This window comes from Gopherus evgoodei, chromosome 2 (genome assembly GCF_007399415.2).
Source record: "Gopherus evgoodei ecotype Sinaloan lineage chromosome 2, rGopEvg1_v1.p, whole genome shotgun sequence".
NCBI classification, from domain to species: Eukaryota; Metazoa; Chordata; order Testudines; family Testudinidae; genus Gopherus; species Gopherus evgoodei.
The window spans coordinates 234,771,124-234,783,339 of NC_044323.1; the positions used below are offsets into that span (position 1 = coordinate 234,771,124).

General features: G+C 43.1%; 1 protein-coding gene across 2 annotated transcripts in view; it reads left to right on the forward strand.

Moving 5' to 3' along the window:
• Window positions 1-929: 929 nt before the first annotated feature.
• ADHFE1 (alcohol dehydrogenase iron containing 1) overlaps window positions 930-12,216 on the forward strand; it is a 39,705-nt gene continuing 28,418 nt past the window's right edge. The window contains exons 1-4 of one of the 2 annotated variants that reach the window (XM_030553201.1): window positions 930-1,962; window positions 8,051-8,088; window positions 11,795-11,838; window positions 12,005-12,058. In XM_030553201.1, coding sequence (XP_030409061.1) covers window positions 1,907-1,962; window positions 8,051-8,088; window positions 11,795-11,838; window positions 12,005-12,058 — 192 coding nt within the window. In that variant the 5' untranslated portion in view covers window positions 930-1,906. The remainder of the gene's footprint in view (window positions 1,963-8,050; window positions 8,089-11,794; window positions 11,839-12,004; window positions 12,059-12,216) is intronic. The other variant, XM_030553202.1, reaches the window with a different exon arrangement.

Below are 12,216 nucleotides of genomic sequence, written 5' to 3' on the forward strand. Positions count from 1 at the left end.
ATAGCAGTCTGTAGCAGATAATAACTTGTTTTAAAAAAAATAAGTTATTTCTGTAACCAACAATTCAATCATATGTATATTATTTTAGGATACTATGTTTTTCTTCTCCAAGGGAATGGAAGGGATATCCAAATCCTAATCAGGTCTAATGTAATGTCTCCATTTGCTCTCTTCCCATGCTACTTTTATAAGTACCTCTCAGTATGACACCCTTTTGCTTCCTAGAATGCAGAAGTATCAGCTGGATTCTGAAAGATGGAACATACCTATTTTTAAAAAATTAATTGTAGGCCCTGTCACCTGAACTAATCAAGCTGATCTGTGTTGATTTTAATATTAATATTGCATTTCTGGAGTGCCGTTATTTCTAAAGTACATCTCACATTTTATCTAGGGATCTCTATCCACTTACTGTCTGCATTCAAATACGACCCATGGTTTTAAAAATTATTAGTCCACATTTTGAACTAAGTAATTGGCACTCTTTCACTGTTCAGGTCAGTCTCCTAAACTGAGAGATTGCTATTTGTCTTTTACATTGGCTTTTAAATTTTGCCTCTGACTAATCTCTTTATGGAAGGAAGAGATACCTATTTTTTAAAAACGGCTTTCTGCCTCATGGCAATCTAAGGCCTCAAGCCTGCATATGTATGTGCTACACCTCCTTCTCTATGCACACCCTATCCGTGGCCCCACAAAGTCACGAGACCTCCTGGTCGATCTCCTGGTCAACCTCCTCCTAGCCCTGGCTAAAACGGCCATCTACACAACCAGGGAGAAGAAGTTGGCCAATGGAGACCCCTGTGACTGTGGGACTTGTTTCCAATCCTCTGTCCGTTCACGTATCCTGGCAATGTTCCTCTGGGCGGCATCTACCGGCTCCCTTAACGCCTTTGAGGAGCAGTGGGTGCTGTCCGGGGTTTTCTGCTCAGTGTCCCTGTCAGGCTCCCTTCTTTTGACCCTCTGACCGCACTCCTGTCCCTGTTCTTTTATTAGTTGTCCTCCGAACTCAGTTGGGTTTTGAGGTTCTATAGATCCTCCCCTTAGGCTGAGGGGGGCATCCTTTAGCAGTGGGTGGGCTTCCGGAACCCAATAGGTATGTATGTGCTAAATTGAAGTCAGTAGAACTAAGGCAGTTAGAGTTATAGATATACTTTTAGTTTCTGCAGGACTGGGGCCTATTTTTGGTAATTTGAGTTTATATAGGCAGGTTTTAGAGGGGAAAAATCAAAACTTTAATTACAGCGTCACCAGATGCTTGATTCATTATGAAATGAACAATAAGTGAGGCAGAGGTGTGCAGGAAAAAGTAAGGATTCTGTTTGGGAGAAGAGATTTTCTCAGGGGCTGTCCATAAATTACTTAAAACATTTTTTGGTAGCTTCAGGACCTCTCCCATCCTTTTATAACACTGAAACAAACAAAATGTAAGGACCTATCCACCACTGAAAGTGTTTTATGAACAGTCTTATAACACTGTAAACTTGCTGAAATTTTGTAAGTACCCTATTCTCCTGGGGTGAACAAGCCAGTAGGGACCTGCCCCTCTATTTTGATTTTTTTTTTAAAGGTGTCCACAAATGAGAGAAGGCTGAAAACCCCTGGTATAGCCAAATACATAGATCAGTGATTCGAATCTCTGCCTTAGCTCAGATGGAGCAGGTAGCCAAAGACGGGCGTTCAAAGCGATCCAGCTAGCCCGTGTCCCTGCAGCCGACTTTGTCAGGTGGAGGCCAGATCCAGCAGGAGAAGCCCACGGGGAGGGGAGGGGAGAGAGTTCAGCAAATAACTTGCAGTCCCGCCTGCCCCCTCGCTCTCCCATCCATGCTGTGTGCAGCTGAGCTGCTGCCGCTCGCTTTCCTGGCAGGCCCTGCTGGTGCCCTGCCATCACCCAGCAGCCGCCGCGATGGCAGGAGGACGGGAAAGAGTCGCTCACTTGCTGAGGCAGCTACAGCGCGCAGCGTGAGTTGTTTGCCTCTGGGCTCGCCACGATCCCCTTCCCTGATCCCCCGGGCCTGCCGGGCTTGGGGCTGGGGGAGGGAGGGAGGTAAGGAAGGAAGGGTACGTGACGTGAGATGGCTGATAAGTCAATTTTGGAAGCCTCTTTAAGAGCCAGAGAATGCAAGCAACACATTTTATAGATCTGCAAGCTCCACAGAGGCAGGACTGTGTGCAGTTTAGAAACTTGTTCCTTTTGTAGGGTATTTTCTGGGAGCAGCGTGAATGCATAGGAGAAGAGTCCCACCCCCACGTCCAGCAAACTGTGTCTGCCTCCTCCGTCCTGCATTGGGAAATGACTAACCCCTCAGCTGCCTTTTCTCTTTATGCCTATTGCTGTGAAGAGGCAGGAGCAGGTACGCCTGCTGCAGGAAAGGAAGAAAGTCTCTTTCACTGTGTGTCATGGTGTTCTCAATGGACAGAACTAGTCTTGCTGTTTAATCCAAATCTGCATCATCTCTCTCATTCACCTCAAAACCTTGTGCTCAGGCCTTGCTGCTGGCATTAGCCTGTGCACTGCATGTGTCAAAGTAGGAAAATGCAGGGGTGTCATATGAAGGCTTTCAAACATGATGTTACAAACTACTAATACAAAATCACCTGAAGAAATACTCTCTCAAAAAGGCCAGGGTGAGCAAATCTAATCATACATCTGTCCATTCTGACTGCCTCTCAGTAGTCTAAACATAAGTGTAGATTTGGGCCAAAGTACATAAGAATGGCCATACTAGGTCCATCTAGCCCAGTATCCTGTCTTCTGACAGTGGCCAATGCAGCTGCTTCAGAGGGAATGAATAGACCAGGTAATCATCAAGTGATCCATCCCTTGTCACCCATTCCCAACTTCTGACAAGCATAGGATAGGGAAACACCATCCCTGCCCATTCTGGCTAATAGCCAGACTCCTCAGTGCAGATTATCCAACCTCTATGTACCACTGTCTGCATTTTTCTTAAGACTACTTATTTAATCTGGAGAAGGGCCAGTAACCCAATATTGGACATACTATGATTATTTTTCTTTTGTAAATGCAGTAGCAGTGAAATGGTAAGTGACAGCTGAAACCATATATTTCCCAGTTGTGTGCATCACAAAAACCATCACCTCTAATTGACACTGGCATTGATGGTCTCAGTATAGTTGGCCACTCTTAAAACTGAGTGTAATCAAAATCAGTGTATTGTCTAATTAATCATTAGAGCACCTAGAGCTTTGGAAAGGTATTTTTTTATCATTTAACATCTTCAGATAGGGGATACCCTTCTTGTCCCCAGAACTAGCAGCAGTTACTTCCTCACATCTTCCTCACCCTCCAGTGGAGTGATTCTTCTTCCCTGGGATCCTCGCCCCTCTAGTAATCTGCCTATTTAGCCTCTTCTGTGGCCTCTATCACTATGTACTCTGACTCCTATGAGGTAGGGAAGTGTTATCTCTACTTTAGGCGTATTCTCTGGTGTTTCCATAGGCACCTATTCTCCTAGTACAATTTAAGCAACAAATGGTTTGAGGAACTAATTTAAACTGCACCAAAATCAGACCTAAGCTGCACTCAGACACATTTAAATTAGGGTCTAACAATTCAGCATTTGTGTAATAAAGAAACATCGTTACCCGTGTGGAACACTAGATGGCAGTCCCTGTTTTTGACAAATCTTGTGAGCTATGGTGGCAAGATAAATTACTTAGGGTACATCTACACTACGGGATTATTCCGATTTTACATAAACTGGTTTTGTAAAACAGATTGTATAAAGTCGAGTGTATACAGCCACACTAAGCACATTAATTCGGCGGTATGCGTCCATGTACCGAGGCTAGTGTCGATTTCCAGAGCGTTGCACCGTGGGTAGCTATCCCGTAGCTATCCCATAGTTCCCGCAGTCTCCCCCGCCCCTTGGAATTCTGGGTTGAGATCCCAGTGCCTGATGGGGAAAAAAACATTGTTGCAGGTGGTTCTGGGTACGGCCTCACCCCTCTCTCCGTGAAAGCAGCAGACAACTGTTCCGTGCCTTTTTTCCTGGGTGAACTGTGCAAACGCCATAGCACAGTAAGCATGGACCCTGCTCAGATCAAGACCGCAATCGTGGACATTATAAACACCTAGCGCATTCTCGTGCAGTCTATGCTGAACCAGGACCTGCAAAGCCAGGTGAGGAGGAGGCGGCTATGGCAGCGCAGCGACGAGAGTGATGAGGACATGGACACAGAATTCTCTCAAACCGCGGGCCCCTGCACTTTGGAGAGCCTGCTGGTAATGGGGCAGATTCTAGCCATTGAGTGCCAATTTTGGGCCTGGGAAACAAGCACAGACTGGTGGGACCGCATAGTTTTGCAGGTGTGGGATGATTCCCAGTGGCTGCAAAACTTTTGCATGTGTTAAGGGCACTTTCATGGAACTTTGTGACTTGCTTTCCCCTGCCCTGAAACGCCAGAATACCAAGATGAGAGCAGCCTTCACAGTTGAGAAGCGAGTGGCAATAGCCCTCTGGAAGCTTGCAACTCCAGACAGCTACCGGTCAGTCAGGAATCAATTTGGAGTGGGAAAATCTACTATGGGGGCTGCTGTGATGCAAGTAGCCAAAGCAATCATTAAGCTGCTGCTACGAAAGGTTGTGACTCTGGGAAACATGCAGGTCATAGTGGATGGCTTTGCTGCAATGGGATTCCCTAACTGTGGTGGGGCAATAGATGGAACCCATATCCCTATCTTGGCACCGGAGCACCAGGGCACCCAGTACGTAAACCGCAAGGGGTACTTTTCAATGGTGCTGTAAGCACTGGTGGATCACAAGGGACGTTTCACCAACATCCACGTGGGATAGCCAGGAAGGGTTCATGACACTCGCGTCTTCAGGAACACTACTCTGTTTAAACGGCTGCAGCAAGGGAATTACTTCCCAGACCAGAAGATAACAGTTGGGGATGTTGAAATGCCTGTAGTTATTCTGGGGGACCCAGCCTACCCCTTGATGCCATGGCTCATGAAGCCATACACAGGCAGTCTGGACAGTAGTCAGGAGTTGTTCAACTACAGGCTGAGGAAGTGCAGAATGGTGGTAGAATGTGCATTTGGCATTTTAAAGGCGTGCTGGCGCACATTACTGACTCGCTCAGACCTCAGCCAAACCAACGTCCCCATTGTTATTGCTGCTTGCTGTGTGCTCCACAATCTCTGTGAGAGTAAAGGGGAGACCTTTATGGTGGGGTGGGAGGCTGAGGCAAATCACCTGGCAGCTGATTTCGCGCAGCCAGACACCAAGGCGATTAAAAGAGCACACCAGGAAGCGGTGCGCATCAGAGAAGCTTTGAAAACGAGTTTCATCATGGGCCAGGGTACGCTGTGACTGCTGTGTTTGTTTCCCCTTGATGAACCCCTTCCCTTGATTGACTCATTCCCTGTAAGCAACCCACCCTCCCCCTTCAATTACAGCTTGCTTAAGCAAATAAATTCACTATCGTTTAAAAATCATGTATTCTTTATTAAGTCATTATAAAAAGAGGGAGAGAACTGACAAGGTAGCCTGGGTGTGGTTTGGGAGGAGGATAGGAGGGAAGGAAAAGGCCACTAAAAAAATTTCAAAGTAATGACAGCCTTTTGGTTGGGCTGTCAACGAGGATGGAGTGGGCGGGTGCATGGAGCCTCCCCCCACGCATTCTTACACGTCTGGGTGAGGAGGGTATGGAACATGGTGAGGGTGGTTACACAGGGGCTGCAGTGGCACTCTGTGACCCTGCTGCTGTTCCTGAAGCTCCACCAGACGTCGGAGGATGTCACTTTGATCACGCAGTAGCCCCAGCGTTGCATCCTGCCACCGCTGATCTTCCTGCCGCCACCTCTCATCTCAAGCGTCCCTCCTGTCCTCACATTCACTGGCATCTTTCCTGTATTTGATACCATGTCCTTCCACTCATTCAGATGAGCTCTTTCATTGCGGGTCACTTCCATGATTTCCGAGAACATTTCGTCTTGCGTCTTCTTTTTCCTCCGTCTTATCTGAGATAGCCTTCGGGATGGAGTAGGGAGGCTTGAAAAAATTACAGCTGCATGAAGGAGGGAAAAAAGGGAGAGAAGTATTTAAAAAGATACATTTTACAGAACAATGCTTATACTCTTTCATGTTGAATAGCTCTATTCACCTTACATAGCACATGTGATTTGACTACAGGGTCGCATTTTGCATCTTAATATTGAGTGCCTGTGGCTCTGGTGTTAGAGATCTCACAGATGCAGGTCCGGGCAGCAGAATTCAGCTTGCATGCAGCCATGGTAAGCCATTGTCTTTCAGCTTCTGCAGCCTTCATATACACAGTGCCCTCCTTTCCCAAATACCAAGCAAATCCCGTTCAGTGCTGCTTCTTTCCTGTTAAACATGCAGCAGCAGAAACCACTACCCCCATCCAATTCTCTGGGATGATCGCTTTATCCCTCCCCTCCCCACGTGGCTGGTAGCAGGGAAGATCCCAGCTAGCCAAACGCAAAAAAGCTCAGCGCCATTCCCCCACCCTCCCATCCCCCTGCTTGGCTACCTGCAAAGAAGGATTTCTTTTAAGCAACAGACAAACAGCCTAGTAGGAATGGCCATCTCTGTCCCCTTAATTAAATTCCTGAATTTCAACCAGGTTACCATGAATGATATAACTCTCCTGAGGATAACACAGCGAGATAAAGAACAGATGTTGTTTGAATGCCAGCAATCACCGGGACCATACGCAGCTAGGCTTTGTCATGCAATGATACCAGATTACTTGCTACATGCATGGCATGGTCAAGTGTCCTACCATGGAGGATGGAATAAGGCTGTCCTGCCCAGAAACCTTCTGCAAAGCCTTTTGGAGTACCTCCAGGAGAGCTTCATGGAGATGTCCCTGGAGGATTTCCGCTGCATCCCCAGACATGTTAACAGACTTTTCCAATAACTCTACTGGCCATGAATGCATCCCAAGTCCTCAGAGCAAATTAATCATTAAAAAATGCTTCCTTTTAAACCATATTTTATATTTACAAAGGTACACTCACCAGAGGTCGCTTCCATGGCTTCATTGTCTGGGCTAGTGGCTTGGGAGGGCTGGAAGGGTAATTCCGTCTGGGTGAGAAAAAGCTCCTGGCTGTTGGGGAGAACAGAGTGCTGTGTGCTCTCTGCAAGCTCGTCCTCCTCTTCCTCCTCCTCATCTTCTCCGTCCACAGAATCCTCAGCTATGGCTGAGATTACCACCCCCACCTCGGAATCCATGGACAGGTGTGGGGTAGTGGAGGCGGACCTCCCTAGAATTGCATGCAGCTCAGCATAGAAGCGGCATGTTTTTGGCCCTGCCCCGGACCTTCCGTTTGCTTCTTTGGTTTTCTGGTAGGCTTGTCTGAGCTCCTTAACTTTCACACAGCACTGCACTGAGTCCCTGGTGTGGCCTTTCTCCATCATGACCTTGGAAATTTTTTGAAATGTTTTTTCATTTCGTCTTTTGGAATGGAGTTCTGTTAGCACGGAATCCTCTCCCCATATAACGATCAGATCCAGTAACTCCCGTGCAGTTCATGCTGCAGCTCTTTTTCGATTCTCAGGAGACTGCATTGTTACCTGTGCTGATGAGCTCTGCGTGGTCATCTGTGCTGGTGAGCTCTCCATGCTGGCCAAACAGGAAATGAAATTCAAAACTTCACAGGACTTTTCCTATCTACCTGGCCAGTGCATCCGAGTTCAGATGGCTTTCCAGAGCGGTCACAGTGGTGCACTGTGGGATACTGCCCGGAGGCCAATACCGTCGATTTGCGGCCACACTAACCCTAATCCGACACGGCAATACCAATTTCAGCGCTACTCCTCTCGTTGGGGAGGAGTACAGAAACCGGTTTAAAGAGCCCTTTATATCAATATAAAGGGCCTCGTTGTGTGGACGGGTGCAGGGTTAAATCGGTTTAACGCTACTAAAATCGGTTGAAACGCGTAGCGTAGACCAGGCCTTACAAGACATGATGATTGCTCTTAGATGTAGACTTGTTAAAGTCTTTGCTTTCCTATTTCTTTTTTAAACAGATATTTCTCTTTCTTTTAATTAGATGCCAGTGTCCCACTCATTCCCACACTTACTCTCAAGGTAAGATTATCCTTAATGTGTGTGTCCCAAATGATTCTGCATTTTCACTTTTTCAAATTCAGGCTTGCATTCAATAAAAGTTACAACAAAGGTAGGGCAAAGTGATAATAAATATAGCATACTTAGAAAGTGTATGTAATCGATACCAAAGACAAGTAAAAACCATTTGAATTAGGACTGTCAAACAATTTTTTTCAAATCACAATTAACCATGAGATTAAAAATAGTTGCAATTAATCTCACTGTTAAACAATAATGAATGCCAATTTAAATTTATTATAACTATTTTGGATGTTTTTCTACACTTTCAAATATATTGATTTCAATTACAACACAGAATACAAAGTATACAGTGCTCACTTTATTTTTTTATTACAAATATTTGCACAGTAAAAAAGGTAAACAAAAGAAATAGTATTTTTCAATTCACCTCATACAAGTATAGTAATGCAATTTCTTTTATTGTGACAGTGCAATTTACAAATGTAGACTTTTTTTTTTTACATAACTCCACTCAAAAACAAAATAATATAAAACTTCAGAGCCTACAAGTCGAAGCATGAAGGGGCATGTGAATACTTAGCATATCTGGCATTTAAATACCTTGCAACGTTGGCTACAACCTAAGTTCTCTCTAAGCTGCACGGCCACGCAGCAGGCTATCAAGGGCCACGCAAGCAGGATGAGGAGCCCCTTCCCTGGCCTGGCCTGGCCCAGCCCAGCCCCACTGGAGCTGCCACAATCAGAGAGAGGCACCTCAACCATCTGCCCCAGCGCTGAGCCCCCTCCCACATTCTGAACCCCTTGGCCCCACCCTTGCCATACATCACCTCCATATTGCTGCACATATCAAAACTCATTCTGCACGTGGACTTAAAAAATTAGAGGGAACACTGGCTACAACAGTACTGTTCTCGCTTTCAAGTGATATTGTAAATAAGAAGAGGGCAGCATTATCTCCTGTAAATGTAAACAAACTTGTTTGACTGATTGGCTGAACAAGAAGTAGGACTGAGTGGACTTGTATGAGGTGAACTGAAAAATATTTGTATTATGTGTTGTAATTGAAATCAATATATTTGAAAATGTAGAAAAACATCCAGAAATATTTATAATAAATTTAAATTGGCATTCTATTATTGTTTAACAGTGCAATTAAAACTGCAATTAATCATGACCTTTTAATCTAGTTATTTTGATTTGTGTTAATCCCATGCATTAACTGTGATTAATTTACAGCCCTAATTTTAATATAAAATTGGATATTTTCCCCAATCACGTATAAAGGAACATTATCAACATTACAGATACTATATATATATATATATATATATATATATATATATATATATATATATATATATATTTCACTTTTAATTCTATAAGTATTAAATCTGCTTTCATTTTTATATATGAAGTGTCCTTTCATAATCATTGAATAAATCCTGTAAGTTTGTTTTTAAAATGCTGGAAATATGCCAAGAGACTGGAATAGACTTGTCTTATAAATAGAAATTAAAACTATAACCTACATTTTCATAAGTGGTTAGTGATTTTGAATGGGTCAATTTAGGGCTAGAGTCAAGGGTTAGGCAACTAAAGCTGGGTTCTCAAAAACTGAGCCATTTAAAGTCATTAGCCACTTATGAAAATTTGAACCTGTGTCTTTAACTCTTCATCTCCAGTGTTAGGCCTTGTTGATCTTGCAATCAGATTCAATTAGGATGACCAGATGTCCTGATTTTATAGGGACAGTCCCGATTTTTGGGTCTTTTTCTTATATAGGCTCCTATTACCCCCTACTCTCTGTCCTTATTTTTCACATTTGCTGTCTGGTCACCCTAGTTTCAATAGAGCAGATCCTTGCGCCATGGAGTTTTACATGGAAAGTGCTTTCTCAGATACACCTAGTTGCAGGACTGGGGCTCTGGAAATTCGGATATAAAGCGGTAAAGCAGGGCTCCGGGGGGCAGGGCTGCGCACTCCAGCGGATCAAAGCAAGTTCGATATAACGCGGTTTCACCTATAACGGGTTAGATTTTTTGGCTCCTGAGGACAGCATTATATTGAGGTAGTGGTGTATTTAACACTTATACAATTCACTTCAGTCAGAGATCTCCAAGAGCTTTACAAAGATGCATAGGCATTACCATCACCATTTTGCTGATGGAGAAACTGAAGCACCAAGAGGGTAAATTTATTTGCCCAACATCACACAGCAAGAAAATGGGAGAGCTGGAAGTAGATCTGAGGTCTCCTGACTAACTATTTGGTGGCCTATTGAGTTAATTCAAGACAAGTCTGAGTGAAGGTGAAGTTTACATGGTGTAGGAATCCCACCTGTACAGTCTACAGCAAAAATTGATGATACAGAGTAGCAAGGCTATTATCAGTTTTATAGATCTCTAAAAAGTGGGGAATGACTTAATAGCAACTTCTGCCTGAAAAATGTCTGTTTCATGCCAGTGTTCTGCAGAAACAATACAGTTTTTATGGCACAATAAAGTTCTTAATGAAAGTTAAGCTGTACCAAAGAATACAAGAGCAGAACTTCTATTTTACCATCAAAAGGAAATGGATGTAAGGGGCTTGGATTTGTCCTCAGACTGACAAATTAATTACTGAAACAGCAATAGACTCCCATACTAGAAAAGGTGAAACGTGTACAGCCTGGCAAGGGGCAGTAATGGACGAACTGATTGTAGCAGGCCTGTGCTTGAATAGAGCGCACATAAAGGGATCCTAATGTTTGTGTTATTCTTGTGGATCAGCACTCAAATGCAACGCAAAGCACTTGTAGGCTCACTATCATGGCTTCATTCATTGGATCTGAATCCAAATAGTAAGTTTCCACTTCATATACCATTCATATGGAATGACTTGATCTTTTGCTGGGAGGGCAGAATATTTTATCTTGTTTTGTTTTTTGTCTCTGATACTCTCTTTATTCAATTTTGTGGCAAACTTGTGAGTATGCAGATCTTTCCATAGCTTGTACGAGAAAGATTTGGCAATGGGGAGATGAGATGACTGAAAGTGTAGGATTTCCATACTAGTTCAGAGCAAGGGGCCATTGTAAATCCTGACTCCAATCTTTCTTCAGTTTCTTGTGTACAAATAGTGCCTTTTACCCAAATATGTGTTGTGTTATATGTAATGAATATTGCCCTGGATGCCAATGTATACCTATCTCCTAGATCTGGATATAACACACATGTCGTGGAATCTAAGTGCTGTGCAAATACTGGAGTCTGTATTATCATTTGAAATGGATCTTTCATCTTTTGAGATTCTTAGCAAATATTTTAGCTATAAATACATGCAAAATTGCTGATAACTTATTCAGAGCATGTAAGAACAAAGAACTAACTTTTTTTTAAAAATTCCACTCTTATTCAATTATGTCAACGTATATCAAACTAGCCCGTCAATGGGACTACTTATATGGATAGGTTTGCAGGACCAGTAGTGGTCTGAGCCAGTGTTCAGCATGAGTAAGGATTGGAAAAATCAGACCCAAAACAAGCAAATCCCCCCAAAAAATGGAAATATAAAAGTCAAACAAGGAGCAATATGTAAACACATTTTTTAAAAATCACATTTTAAAGCCAGGGAGTTCCTTAGCTGAAACTGTTGAAAATTGTAATGGAGATTTGTTTTACATATCAAATTTCCTGCTAATGCTATTATTTAATTTCCATTCCAGCTCCTGAACATGCTCCTTTGAGGAGAACAGACTATGCTTTTGAGGTAGATTTAACAAATACCATTTTCCATTTAGAGAGAAGATTTGGTATGTTATATAAGTTTAAGTGTGGCCTTTTAAAAAAGGTATTTCAATTATTAAAATGGTGTATTCACAATTGAAGCATTTGGATTGAGTTCCATGTAGTTATTTCTTTAATTATTTTTGTAGATGGCTGTGTCAAATATCAGATATGGAGAAGGTGTTACTAAAGAAGTAGGCATGGTAAGCTCTTATCTGGTACATCTTTCATCTATGAAATGTTACTTTCCAATGAAATGATGATACTTACCAGCAACTGACATTAATTTTAGCTGATTACAGAAATGTTTGTATTGTACATCAAATTTAAAAGACTTAAGATTAAATATCTTGTATCAGGA